General features: G+C 42.9%; 1 protein-coding gene across 2 annotated transcripts in view; it reads right to left on the reverse strand.

Annotated features, from left to right (window-relative positions):
- Window positions 1-14,540, reverse strand: part of CCDC172 (coiled-coil domain containing 172) — a gene marked incomplete at both ends in the record, with an annotated part of 42,870 nt that overhangs the window by 11,177 nt on the left and 17,153 nt on the right. Inside the window, 2 exons of one of the 2 annotated variants that reach the window (XM_080912228.1) lie at window positions 9,622-9,724; window positions 10,676-10,774. The exons of the other annotated variant lie outside the window; for it this stretch is intronic. Coding sequence (XP_080768354.1) covers window positions 9,622-9,724; window positions 10,676-10,774 — 202 coding nt within the window. The remainder of the gene's footprint in view (window positions 1-9,621; window positions 9,725-10,675; window positions 10,775-14,540) is intronic. 2 annotated transcript variants of the gene reach the window in all.

Raw genomic sequence — 14,540 nt, forward strand, 5'->3', positions numbered from 1 at the left:
AGGCTACGGAGCATGGTTATATGTAGCAGTGAGCAGAAATGCTCAGAAATACGAAAATATCTGCACATCACTTTAACTGATGTTTTCAACATCCACCAGGTTCAACCAGCACAGTTAGAGAAGAGCCGTTACTGCTCAACATAAAATAACACGACTTAAAAGACTTGAGTAGCATTCTGAGGAACAGTGTCTCTGTCATCCCCACAGGACATTTTGGAGACCAAACACTTGGGCATTAGTCTGCACAATGCTAAGATTACAGGTGCACCACTACAGCCAGCCTCCTATGTGGGAGCCGAGTCTCACCCCAGGTCACCTGCCAAGGGGCAAGCAACCACTGAGCCATCTCCCAGCCCGACGCTCTCTTTTCTACTTTCTGAGATTTCCATGGCTTGACTTTCTTAATGTATTTCTCTGTATTTCTTCATATGGAGACTCTACTGCCATTTTACTTTTAAATGCTAATAGAAGAAGTCCTGTTTCATAAATGATTTATTAATGAAAGTATGTGTTTGAAAGAGGCATGGTCAGTTGTCTGCTTCCTAGTCTAGGTTCCACTGACAGGCAGGATCCCCCACTCAGGCCTGAGGAACTGTGCTAAGGAGCTGGGTTAGGCAGGCTTTCTCTTCCTCCAGGTTCTCAGTTGGCTGACCTCAACATCACCTTTCCCATGTTCTTCAAACAGGGTCTCATTACATAGCTCTGACTGGCCTGAAACTCACTCTTTAGACCAGGTTTTCCTTGAACTCACAGAGATCTGTCTGCCTGTATCTCCTAAGCACTAGAGTTAAAAGCTAACATGCATTTTCTGTCATCATCTCCAACCACACACCAAAAAGATTGAACAATAAGTATATAAACACAAAAAGATCACTGCAATATTACAGATTACTTGTAAATACTTTTTGTTAATTTACATATGTAAATAAATAATCTGATAATTTCTGTATTACTTTTTAAAAATATTTATTTATTTAATGTATATGAGTACACTGTTGCTGTCTTCAGACACATGAGAAAAGGGCATCAGATCCCATTACAGATGGTTGAGAGCCACCATGTGGTTGCTGGGAATTGAACTCGGGACCTTTGGAAGAGCAGTCAGTGCTCTTAGCTGTTGAGCCATCTCTCTAGTAATTTATATATTACTTGTAAATACTAGTTTTTATATTTCAGAGATAAATGGGTATATTTATATCAGAATATAACTCTGAAATCAATTGAGTCTAACAGCAAACTTCCCCTATATTTATGTAGAAGCTTTAATAACGACAGCACTTGCTGAGACTTCAGGGAACAGGCATCTCTCCCAGCTTGAAGCTATTCACCAATGCTGTGCAGACACTTCTGTTAGTGAATAAATGATGATGTTCTACCAGAAAAGATTCATGGTTAACGGAAATACTCAAGAAAGTACACAGCTACAAATGATCCTGTAATTAAATGAAAATTTCCATCTATCATAAATGTTTTTAAACGAGAAAGATAATGAAGATTATGTTCAGATAAAATTATTTGACTAAAGTTTTATAGAAACTCCTAAGCAAACGATTTTTTACACTTGCCAAATGGAGTTGATTCTTTAACGAATGAAACAACAAATAAATGTATACTATTTTCTAAACAAAGGCCGGTGTCTTAGGGTTACTGCTGCTGTGATAAAACTATGACCAAGAAGAGCAGCTTGGTGAGGAAAAAAATGAATATAAAGTTCATTATCAAAAAGCAGGAAGGGCAGAAACTCAAGCAGGCCAAGAACCTGGAGGCAGGAGCTGATGCAGAGCCCATGGAGGGGTCTGATAGGCCTTCCTGCGGATGGGTTTGCTCTCTATGGCTATGCGTCAGCAGGGGTCAGTGCTGATGTTCATGAGGACATCACTGGTCTGAGTAGCCATCTAGGACAATGTAGATGTCCGGGGACAGAACTGACTGTGTCCCTCACTGGCTGCAGCATCTGGAGAGCTGGCCCCACCTCTCATTAGTGGCAGCCTTTTGGAGACTGGGCCCTGCACCTTGCCTGAGGAGCATACTAGGGAACAAGGGAGCCAGCCTCAAGGGTGAAAGCACAGGAGCTCCACGGTCATCAAATTAGGGGAGCCGTTCCCGGCCCTCACTGGCAGAAGAGCAGGCGTGGCAGCTCACCTGGTCCACACAGTGGAGCTGGCCTTGATGGCAAAGGTAAGGCTGAGGGATATGCTCTTCCTTTAGGAGGCCTAAAGACTCCTGCCCACCCTATTGGGCAAATTACCTGCTAATCAACATGAAGATGAACGTTCATGGATTAATGCTGTTTAGATGAATCAATAACTTTACAGAATTCCTGATTTGATACAAATAATTTTAGGAAAAAAGCTTAAGGAGATGGTTTTAGCTGTTTTGCCAGAAAGGTGTAATAAAGTTGAAATTGGGAATAGAATGTGCCCCCTCATAGAATAGTGAGTAAAAACAGCATAATAAGGAATGCAATGAGCTTTCATAATTGTTTTAAAGAGAAAGAAGCTTGGGACAAATTTTGATCAAGGAAAAACATTCACTCTAGGTCAGGTCCAAGGATGAAACACCAGGTGTGCACTATGATAAAGCAAGGCCATGTGAAACTGTTGTTTTAAACTTATAATGAGCTTCTAAAATGAAACAGTGTTTGGAACTCAGTATCCTTCTGTAACTCCCCTTTTTGTAACATTTTATCTATGGGGTAATTTTATAAAAAACTTTTGCCTAAGAAGGTCTAAAAGGATGAGAGAAGAAATAAAGTGTGGCTGTTGGGACTCTGTTCTATCTATCCAATGTATATATGTGTGTGTCTATCTGTCTATATGTATAATTATACATACAGGTGTATGTATAGGTGTATGTGTATATCTAGGCATGTGCACTTGTGAAATTGATGAAACAGGTGGTCATGTTCAACCAATGTGTGTGTGTGTGTGTGTGTGTGTGTGTGCACGCGCGCGCACATGCCTGCTCTCTCTTTTATTTTCTCTCTGGCTCATGAAAAGTTAAAGAACTCCAAGCCTGGCCACCTAGGGGCTCTTGAGTCAAAGAAAAAAAAGTCTAAGTAACTAGGGGTTTTTTCTTAATCCCCTGCTACTATCAGCAGGAATTAACTTGCCAGATACTACCAGCTTGTGACCCCAGAGAGGAAAGAATTTAGCTGTCAGAAGGCAGAAGAAGCTTTTGGCCCAATTGCTGACAACATACCCCCTTTGCTGCCTTCATCAGGAAACTGGATGCTAGGCTAGCCCTCGGCAGCTGAGCCAACCCCAAGGGTGTGAGCAGGAGAGCTGGCCCAGCCCCTCACAGTCTATAGCACTTGGGAGAGTGGACCCCTCACCTCACTGGGCATCTCAGTGGTGCTGGCTCTGAAGCCATGGGTGCAGGTGAGCAGGTATTGAGAACATTACAGCAGGAGAGCTGATCCTACCTTTTGCTGGTGGTGGCATTGGGTGGTCTATCTGCTGCAGTACTAGAAAGCTTGCTCTGGTGGTACAGATAAGGGAGAGCTACCATCCAAGCCAAGATCCATGGCTTTGAGTTGGTCCACCCCAAAATTCACATTATCTGTGAACTGTTGGGAGGCTTGAAAGGGCCAGTCCTGCTGATCCAAAATGCAGGATCTTGATGACACAGGACACAAGATAAATGGGAGGAGTCAAGATGAGGATCCAATATTGATGGTGTCACAGAAGCCAGAAATTTTGAACAAGACCAATGACTCATTACAATGAACATTCACAAGACATGTGACCAGAGGAATATACTGTGGGACACACTGTGATACACTACAGCTTCTACGATGAGACGTTTTGTATGCTTTGTTTTGCTTTTGTTTGCTTGTGTGTGTGCGTTCTATTCTGGGGGGGGGTTGTAAGGGTGCAGAACAGACACAGAGCATGGGGAGATGGGTGGGACTGGGGTGCATGGTGTGAAACAAGAATCAATTAAAAAGTAAAAAAAATACACAAGGACATTTAACACATAAAGATAATCAATGCAAATTAATTCAGAGAATGCATAAAAGACCTTGCCAAACAGTGAAGCAAAGCAGTAAATGTGATCCTGTGGTCTGACTGTTCTAAATACATGTAAACATACAGACATCCATGTGCTCATGCGCAGACTGAAACATGGAAAAAATGGTCATGCTTTAAGCTTTTACTGAGATTTTCTTCAATCACGATATCCTAATCTCATGATTTAAATATGTGTTCATATTTAAATATGTATTTTAAAATGTATTACATTTGCCAATGAATCTGTTGAAGGTTCTACCCCATAACGTGCCTGTGTGTTGTAAACCTGGGATCATCATACTGCCCTCTCTGACCAGCTGAACTGTGATTTTCGTGGCAGGGGCTACTGTCTGCCTTTGCAACTTCCTAGAAGCATGCTCAGAGTCTCTCACTAGGAGATGCAGATTAATTTTTGTGCATTTCCACTGCAGAAGCTTTTCATAAACCCACATTATCTTTTAAGTGTTCAGAGGGGGAAAATCTCATATTGACTGTAGATTTCATTCTAATGCAAGCTTCTTACTGCACCAATCATATAAATACTGGTTATCCAACATGTAAATCACTCAGTAAAGAAGCTTTATTGATAAAAGAAAAGAGACTGCAACACTTAAGATGGTCTATTTTGGTTTCTGTACTATTTAGAAGAAGAAGAAACAAAACACTACCACAGTGGTACACATGTAATTCCAGAAACTGGGAGGTGGAGGCAGGAGGAGGCAGGAGAATTGGGTCAACTCTGGGTATATGAGACCCTGACACAAAATAATAATCAACAAATAAATTAAAATATGGGGTGGAGGAATGTAGTTAGGGAGAAAGGAAGAAGGAAGACAGACAATTCAGAATTGTATATTTTGCAATGAAATGTCAATGACTTTTAGGCTCTGTCACTGGAACACGTGTGTATCAGGCCTACATGCCTGAACTATGCTACAAAGAAATACAAAGCATTCCCAGACTGGTGAGGCAGACATGTCTCTATAGCACAGGGCTTAACAAAGCCCAAGCCCTGAGAACCAAGGAGCAGAGGAAACCCTCCATAGTCTGAATATTCCTTCTTTTCCATTTATTTCCTACCACAGTACTGACTATAGGTCACACTGCAGCCCAGAGTATACAGGAGCCTTCTTACCTGGCAGACAGTAAACACAGACAGTGACAGAGTAAGATAGATAGACAGACAGACAGACAGACAGACAGATAATGTCGTCCATCCATCCACCCATGTAACTATAAGACAGAATGTACTAGAAGGTAAAAATGCAAGATACTGTGTCCACCAGGAACAGGGAGTGGGATTGTTTGAAGAAATATCTCAACAGATACTTGGGAAGAGTTACTGCTCACCACAGGGTAGGGAAGCGGCAGGTTCAGTAGGAAACTTATAATGGGGGGTTGTGAGGAGGAAAAGGATTAACTACAAAGGTCTTCAGGTAGATGAAATCTTGGCAGGTTTGAGGTGACTGATCAAAAAGGGGCTATATTGAGGTCACTTAGGCTACAAGGAGTTTAGAAAGCCAGTGGATGGCTTTAGTGAAAGGCAGTGATGGACTGCAGGCAACCAGGGCACAGGTGAGACAGGGAGAAAGGGACGGTGACGGAGGTCTGTGAGAGAAGAAGTGGACTTGAACATGGGTAGAAGCAATGGAAACCAAAAAGGAGAAATTAAAGAAATATCCTATAAGGAAGGAAGGTAGCAATGTATTCGAGTGGGTTGGGCTGTCAGCTGCTGGGGAGGAGAGTGGGAGACAGGGAGGAGCAAAGGCCTGGGGCAGAGGTCGGAGAACCACACACCAACAGACACTGGCTGCTAGAGACTGCGAGGCTTTAACGTTTGTAAGGGTGTTTTGTTTTGGTTTTTTTTTTTTTTAATCTCATTGATCTACTTGTTTAATGAGGGAATTATTGTGTCAGGCTCATTTCTGTATTTCTATTCAGTTTTGGTTAATTCAAGATTAAGAAAGACAGAGTTGGGGCAAAGGTTTGGAAATTATGTTTAGAAGACTGTAACCAGGAAACCAAGACAATCCAGGTCAAATGGGAAAGCAAACAGAAATCCATGTGAAACCTCAGGGAGACCGATAAGAAAGCAAATGAGCAAGGAGATACAGTGGGAGTGTGGGAAAGCAAACCTCTAGTGACCTCATGGGGACAGGGCACGCTCTGTGCTGACCTCTGTTCTAAGGCATTCATGCACACTGAGATCCTATTTACAACGTCTTGTGAGGCAGACTGTTCTACCGTCAACCTTACACTAGAAATATGGAGAGTGAGGCATAAGTGATTGCTTGCCCAAGTTCACCAACCTAGCAAGTAGAGATGAGCCTCTAGGCTTACTGCCTGTCGATACTCAACAATTTTATGCCTTCTGTTCTCTGGATCATACAGATGAAGTTACTCAATCAGTTACACAAACTTTCAAGAAGCTTCTGATGAATTAGCCCCGTTTCTGGATTATATGAGAAACCCACCAATATTCTCCAACCACCGCGTCCTGCACAGCTTGGTCCTAGAGACATGAGGGATGAAGACAAGAGAGACACAGAGACAGACACACTTAGAGCGAAGCTGGAATTGGGTGGGCTGTACTTCCTCTGCTGGAATGTCACCAGCTGTATAAGCAGGCGTCTATTGGGCACAGCACCGGGGTGGGGGCGGGTCTCAGTGAGAGGTGTACGTCTATTGGGCACAGCAGCGGGGTGGGGGCGGGTCTCAGTGAGAGGTGTGCGTCTATTGGGCACAGCACCGGGGTGGGGGCGGGTCTCAGTGAGAGGTCTCTAGTGTTGCAGCCTCAGGTTGTGGTCACTAAGGAGCAAGGATGACGCTGCAGGTGTTAGGTCTTGCACACACTGCTGCTGAGCCTCACCAAGAGGAAGGCTCTGCCAGTCCCCTGTCCTGGTCCCACCCTGCCCATGTCACCTACACAGCCTTACACAGGACCTCAAACACTGCACAGTCACTCAAAGCTTCCTCTGCTCCCGTCTCCAAGTCTGCACATTTAGCTGTGTGTGCAGCTCATCCCACCCCACTCAAAACAGAACCTTTGAAATAAAGAAGCACTGTGATCTGTAACTAGGCAAACAGTCCTACAGAAGGTCCATTATACCCTTGTGTGATGGTTTGCATATACTTGGCCCAGGGAGTGGCACTACTGGAGGATGTGGCCTTATTGGAGGAAGTGTGTCACTTTGGGGCTGGGCTTAGAGACCCTCCTCCTAGCTGCCTGAGGATGCTCAGTCTGTTCCTGGCTTCCTTTGGATGAAGATGTAGAATTCTCAGCTCCTCCTGCACCATGACTGCCTGGAGACTGCCTTGCTCTCACCTTGATGATAATGGACTGAACCTTTGAACCTGTCATTTATAAGACTTGCCACGGTCATGGTGCCTGTTAACAGCAATAAAACACTAAGACACCTTGCTATTGTAAGATACTAAGTTGGTACTCTGCATTAAAGATGACTCAGAATTACCTGAAAAACAGACTAACTCTAAAAAAATATAAACCATAATACTTATGAGTTTTACGAAGACACCCGTTTGCCTAGTTTTTGTTATCTAAAGTCTAATCTTTTCATTCAACCTCAATCTTACTTTTTAAATGGAAAATTCCAGAAAGAAATTTCATTGTGGAATATTTTAACAACTGTTCTACTTGTTATTAGTTGTTATAATCACTTACTATGCCTAATTTATGGACTGAACATTCAGGGGAATATATATTTATAAAATAACAGTGCAGGGCTAGAGAGATGGCTCAGTGGTTAAGAGCACTGGCTGCTCTTCTGAAGGTCCTGAATTCAGTTCCCAACAACCACATGGTGGCTCACAACCATCTGTAATGGGATCTGACACCCTCTTCTGGTGCGTCTGCAGACAGCAACAGTGTACTCATATAAGTAAATTAAAAACAAAAAACAAAACAAAAGCACCAGTACAGAGTAGATTTGGGACTCTGGCTCCATGCAGCCACTGGGGTCTTGGAATGTTCCTTTGCCTGTGGGGAGAGAAGGACTGTACAGACGTTACTCACTATGCAAAGACACTTGTGAAAAGATTCAGACCACAGTTGCCACAGGCTCCTGGAACTACAGAAAGTAAGAACTAAAGAAATGGATGAACGTGCTGCTGTGTTCTAGGAAAGTGAAAGTACAAGACAAGAGGTGTCTGTTCTAAACTTCCAGACCGACACCGAAGCCTCCTTTGTGTCGTCAGAGCTGAAGCCTGCTATGGGCACATGGTAGCTACTGCCTGGCCTAAAATTTAAAAAGTACCAACTGCTAGAAATACTGCAGTAAACATCATATCTACCCTGAAAAGACATCAAATCTGAGAATTTAAGAAAAATGCAGCGAGTATTCCATACACGTTCAAGCATATACATAAAGTGTTTAATCCAAATTAAAAATATAACTGACTTAACTTTGCCCTTTTTGATGTGGTTTAATAAATCTAATGTAATTTTTGTCTTTGTCTAATATAATAGCTTCTTGATATTTCACTAATGCAAGGCTGATCTTTTTTCCAGAAATCCCAATGTTCAACACTTTTATTTGCTCTATACTTAGGGCTTTATAGTGAAATACACTAAGAGGAGAAAAATACACATCCAAAGATTTAAAATGTAAGCTGATAATACTGGTATCACATTAGTAAGTACTAAAGCAAGAAACGAGTGAGGCCCATACACCGACGTTTCTTTCCAAACTTCCTGCTACTGTCTGTGAAGGAACAGGCATTCTCTCCCAGAGTTGGGTGTTCATATTAACTCAGGGGAGATTTGTGACCCTGGGACAAAGCCGGAGCTCACACTGGAAGCCTGTCCACAGCTAAGAACCATGACATCCGCAGACTCTGCCATTTAGCAAGTGCCAGAGACTAAGAGCAGACTGCCATTGTAGAGCCCATCCCTCATCACACGCACTGCCCCGAGAGGCTGATATTTTATGCCTATAAAAGTTAATACAAAATTAAACTGCAAATATTTTCTCACAGTCTCTTACAGTGGTGGCCAGGGGCAATACACCAGTCATATGAAGCATTTGTTCAGCTTTGGCGGACATATTTCCTGTGAGATTCATATGGACACATTGACTTCTCTGTGCATTTAGTAACGTGGTTGTCTTTTCTATGAATCCTGGGAAGTGTGGCAGCTTCTTTTAAATGACATTGGCAAATGTGACCATGAATAATAATAAATAATCATCAAATAAAAGACTTTAAGGTCCCTGTTTGCACTGATGGTGCTGTAATCTCGGACATCAGTCAGTCAGGCTTTAGTCAACATGTTACACAGAAGGTGTAGGGCACAGACTTGTGAGGAACTGAGCAGTAACTGTAAGCACAGTAAGAGCAGGCTGTCCTTTCCTTCTACACTGCAGACATGTTAGCTACGTCACAGCAACAGGAAGGAGCTGCATTACCTCCTGAGACAGGAAGCAGGGCTGAATCCTCACTGTCAGCTCCCCACTGCCTAGCAGCAGGTTTCAGGGTGCACACAGATGGAAATGATGACTTTCTCAGGGGCTTTAAATGCGCTCTCAGCTTTACACAGAAATCGACTTAACTCAGAACTTAACTTTATGAATAAGCACTAAAGGCTGCTTACCGCACGCACTCGGGATCATACTGAGGCTTTTCTCTTACTTTGATTTTTTCTGCCTCTAGGTGTTTGGTGGTAGAAATGGCTTCAGTCTCTTCATCTTTAAGAACTAAACAATTAAGAAAATTCCTATAATCATTGAAGAACTGAACACAGGTTACTTTTAATAACTCATGAAAAGTCTTACCTTTTGTGCTGTGTAACAAATACACATAACAGCGATTTTTATTTTCTAATTTAACATAGCAATTAAAGGCACAAAAGAATTTGGACATAATGAGTACCTGCTCTAGTCAGGCCTATGGCGCAGGCCTGTTACCTCAGCTTTGTAAAAAGCTAACACAGTAGGTTGCTAACACAGTTCAAGGACTGCATGGGCAACTTAAGACTTTTCTTGAAATGCAAAACAGTAAAGCATTGAGGATAAGCTCAGTGGTGAGTGTGCACCTCATGTAGCTGGAGTAGCCCGTGTAGGTGGAGTACCCTGTGCAGCTGGAGTAGCCTGTGTAGGTGGTATAACTTGTATAGGTAGAGTAGCCTGTGTAGGTGGAGTAGACTGTGAAACTGGAGTAGCCTGTGTAGGTGGAGTAGCCTGTGCAGCTGGAGTAGCCTGTGTAGGTGATGTAGCTTGTATAGGTAGAGTAGCCTGTGTAGGTGGAGTAGCCTGTGCAGCTGGAGTAGCCTGTGTAGGAGAAGTAGCTTGTATAGGTAGAGTAGCCTGTGTAGGTGGAGTAGCCTGTGCAGCTGGAGTAGCCTGTGTAGGAGGAGTAGCTTGTATAGGTAGAGTAGCCTGTGTAGGTGGAGTAGACTGTGCAGCTGGAGTAGCCTATGTTGGTGGAGTAGCCTGTGCAGTCTAAACTCAATTCCCATAACTAGAAAAACAAAATAGGCCACGTGGGCTCTAACACTGACCAACTCAACTGTGTGTTTGATCCATCCCTTCCAGACAGCCACAGCAGGAGCACTGTCCACAGTGACTGTGTTTTTAGATACCAATGCAGCAGTCAGACACACAATACTTTATTTGTCAGCAGAATAGACAGACTCATGAAGATAGTACCTTTAAGTTTTTTCTGGAGAGTAAATAATTCTTGTAAGAGTTCACTTTTTAGTTTCTGAAGTTCCTGTAACTGGCAGTTACATTCCGCTGCCTTCATTTCTAGAAACAAATACAGTTAGCACCAGAAAGTTACCCAGGGATAAATTTAATCACAGAGGTAAACACTGTACACTGAAAACCACCCCTGATGAGACTGAAGATGGAACTGAACAGAAATAGCCATCTGTGAATCAGAACAGATACTGTTAAATGACCCAGATGCCCAGAGCAGCGCACACCTGCAGCACCCCCCCATAAAAACACTAGCGGTCATCATTTACAGAAGTAGGGAATACAAATCTAAAAACACAGAGAGACAACCAGAACAAAGCTTTAGGCTTTGGTATCTTTGAACAGAGCATTGTGACTAATCTTTCATCACTCAATATAAGTCCAGGCAGCACATGATCATTTTTTATGTTCCAACAGGCCTCCCCTGATCACTTCAGGAGCTATGTTTAGTAAACTAGCCAGCATGCCGCAATCACCAGTACAACAGGCTAGCAAAACCAATGTCGGTAACACCAAATAAAAGAAAAATGTCACACCTTGCCAGGATGCTAAGAAAGCCACACCTCGTGGCTGACACTCAGGTAGACAGCCACAGAATGCAGATAGATGGCTTGTGCCATGCCACTTAAGTTTCTTCTACCTTCCACCTGCTCCCAGGTAACGACAATTGACTTTTAAGACTGTTTCCTAGTTTTTAGGTTCTCTCTGCTGCCACAGATTTTGGGACCCAAATCACACATTCCACAGGTCCCTGAGTTTTTAAACTTAGTGCTTTCTTCACTGTTTTTGCAGTCTCTGGCTTTAATAACTTCTAGGGAGTTGTCCTCACCAGATACCATGAACCCAGTGTTCCTTTTGTGTTCATAAAACAAGCGTTACTGAGATATAACTCAACTACGGTATAATTAGCCCTTCAGACCACACACTTCATCTGGATGCAGCACCGTATTAGATCCTCACTGGCTCCTACTATTTGGAGCATTTCATAACACCATTTCTGTGAGCATCCCTTAGTTTCCCCAGATTCTCTTCTTCCTCCTTGGCAACCACTGTTGCACTTGCTGTTGGGGTGGGTTTGCCTATTCCAGTCACTGAACCAAAGAATCACAGTATGCATAATTCTGTGTCTGGGTTATTTTACACAATGCAATGATTTTAAGATCTGTGTATACATGTATCTGTGTTTTATTCTTTAAATGAGCCCCTCCAAACTCTATTACATAGATATGTCTTGCTTTGGCACTCAGCAGCTGATACACTCTGGGGTTGCTTGCACTTTGGGGCTACTTTGGAGCTTCTGTGAACACATTTGTGTAAGTTCCTATGTGGCTCCTGTTTGATTCTCCTAAGTACCAACATGCAGAATTGTGAACTCCTGTGTTTTAAATGGAGGTTCTGAGGAGTCGCCCGTTCCCTGAGGCAGTTGTGCTCACCCCCTCTCCATAGCCAAACCTGATGTTTTCTGTGCCTTTGCATCCTTGTCACACCAGCATGGGTGTGTCACACACGTGGTTATTTCATGGCACTTCTGCTTTGCACTTTCCCCATGGTGCTGAGCTTCACCTGACATCTTTTGAGGTGAATCTGCTTAAATATTTTGTCCATTTAAAATCTGGCTATTTTTCAGTATCTGTAAGGGTGCTCCTAGTCTGGCTCCCCCTCTTATCAGGTGATAAGGTGGTTTACAAATGTCCCCCTCAAGGACCATTAAACTACCCATCAAGGAGAAACTAGTGTAGCCTCCCAAGGCCTCCTGCAGTACACTAGCTCTTTCTGTGTGCATTGTATGTCTTTTCTCACACCTAATTTTTTACTGGCAAAGAAAATAGATAGATAGACAGACAGAGTAAATCTTCAGACTATTTAGCCTATGGGGGGGGGGGTTGAAAACAGCACATTCTCTGTCTCAGGAGTATGTAAATCCTAACTGTCTCCATTATTCCTGTCTAAGTGTCAGAAGGCTGACTATAGGAGCACATCTGATAATGCTGATGCCACGCTGAGGCTCCGTGGTGTGGGAAGGGCCACATCTGTCCTGCTCTTCTTGCTCATAAAGAAGTAGGGGACAGCCCTGAGGTTTTCTTTCCATAAGATTTTACTTCATTAATGAACAGAAACAAACACTTTTAAAGTGTGGTGAGTTTATTTTGTGTGTTGATACCTAAGCATCTGTGCATCACATGCCCAGGAGCCTGATGAGGGCAGAAGTCAATCTGAAAACAGACGGGGTTGGGGACCTACTGACAGGAGGAAAAGCCTGCCCAGCTCAGGTCTCAGGTCAGAGGGTGACAAAGAAATCTGCTCATCTTGACAGCTCACCATCTTTCTATCTACAGATGGCTCCTCTCTAAGACTGATTATTAAGCACAAAGGAAAACAAATGGACCACCTCCCAGCAACACTCTGAGAACTGAAGTTAACCCTGTGCTTTCCTCTCCATCCCCACAGCCTCAGTTCTACTTCATATTTTAATTTACAGGTTACTGAGCTACAACTAATAGAGTCATTGCTTTTAGTCTCTTCCTAGGCTTCTAGCAGTAACTCTGATATTGTTTTTGTTTTCCTGGTTTGGGGTTTTTGTTTGTTTGTTTTTTAAACAGAGTTTCACTATATAGAAGGGGCTAGTCTGAAACTTGCTGCACAGAGCAGGCTGGTCTCAAACTCAAACTCACAAAGTTCTGCCTGCAGAGCTCTGCCTACTGAATACTGAAATTAATTGTGTACCACCAAGCCAGGCTAATAACTAGGTCTTATGGTTATAATTATTAAACCAAACTCAGAAAAGCAAAATTCATTCTCATCTTTTCAGGGTGTTTCTCATATATTCACTGCAAAACACTAATAAACTAACAATGGAGAGATTATTAAGTGGTATCATATTAAAATATGGATCTTATTTTCCTAGCCAGAAATAAACTGATTCATGACTTGAGAGAAGTGAGCACTGGAAATATTCTGAGCAAATGTTATGACAATCACGGAAGTGACTGTTCTGAAGTCAATGGTGAGCCATCAACCTGTGAATTACCAAAAGTTTACAGTAGATAAGCTTGCTGTTTCACAAATTGTATGTGTGTATGTGTGTGTGTGTGTATGTGTGTGTGTGTGTGTGTGTGTACTATGTGTAGGCACACATGCCCTCAGGGGCTGGAGGTGTTGGATTCCTGGAACTGCAATCACGGGTGGTTATGTTCCTTCAAGTTTTGAACAGACTCAAGTATGATGTTTCTAGGGAGCGTGTGTGTGGCAGTGAAAGTAGAGAAAAGAATGGTTCAACTTTGAGCAGACAGCGGAGCCAACAGGAAGTACAGTGTGGCCACTTTCATTTGTCTTTGTGCTTGTCAGGTTTACTCTTCCATTCCTGCCTCTAATCTGTGCCACCACATCTGTTATCCCCTGACATGCGTCCCCATACTCGTCCACCCTTGGCCTCCTCCGTTTCTGTCTTTGATGAGCCAGACAAGTACACTGCATTCTGAATAACCCTCCTCTCTGCTCTTCATGGCTGTTCTATTATCTTCTCCTCACGTCTCCTCTCTGTGCCAGATGCCTTTCTTGGTTTATTATTACTATTTGTGTGTGTGCACATCTATATGTGTGTGCATGTATGTGTGTATGTGCACTGAGGCCAGAGAACAGCAAAATCGGGCTCATCTGTGTTAGGAAATCTGAATGTAGAAGAAGGTGCTTTACCTGTAGACAGGCAATAATCATAAGAAACTCAGCGGAAACACCCATTTACATATTGTAATACTTACAAAAACAGTAGCAAAAAACATCAAGACACTTGAAATACTTCTTATATTGTGCGTGC

Source organism: Micromys minutus, assembly GCF_963924665.1.
Source record: "Micromys minutus genome assembly, chromosome: 2".
In the NCBI taxonomy this organism is placed as follows: domain Eukaryota; kingdom Metazoa; phylum Chordata; class Mammalia; order Rodentia; family Muridae; genus Micromys; species Micromys minutus.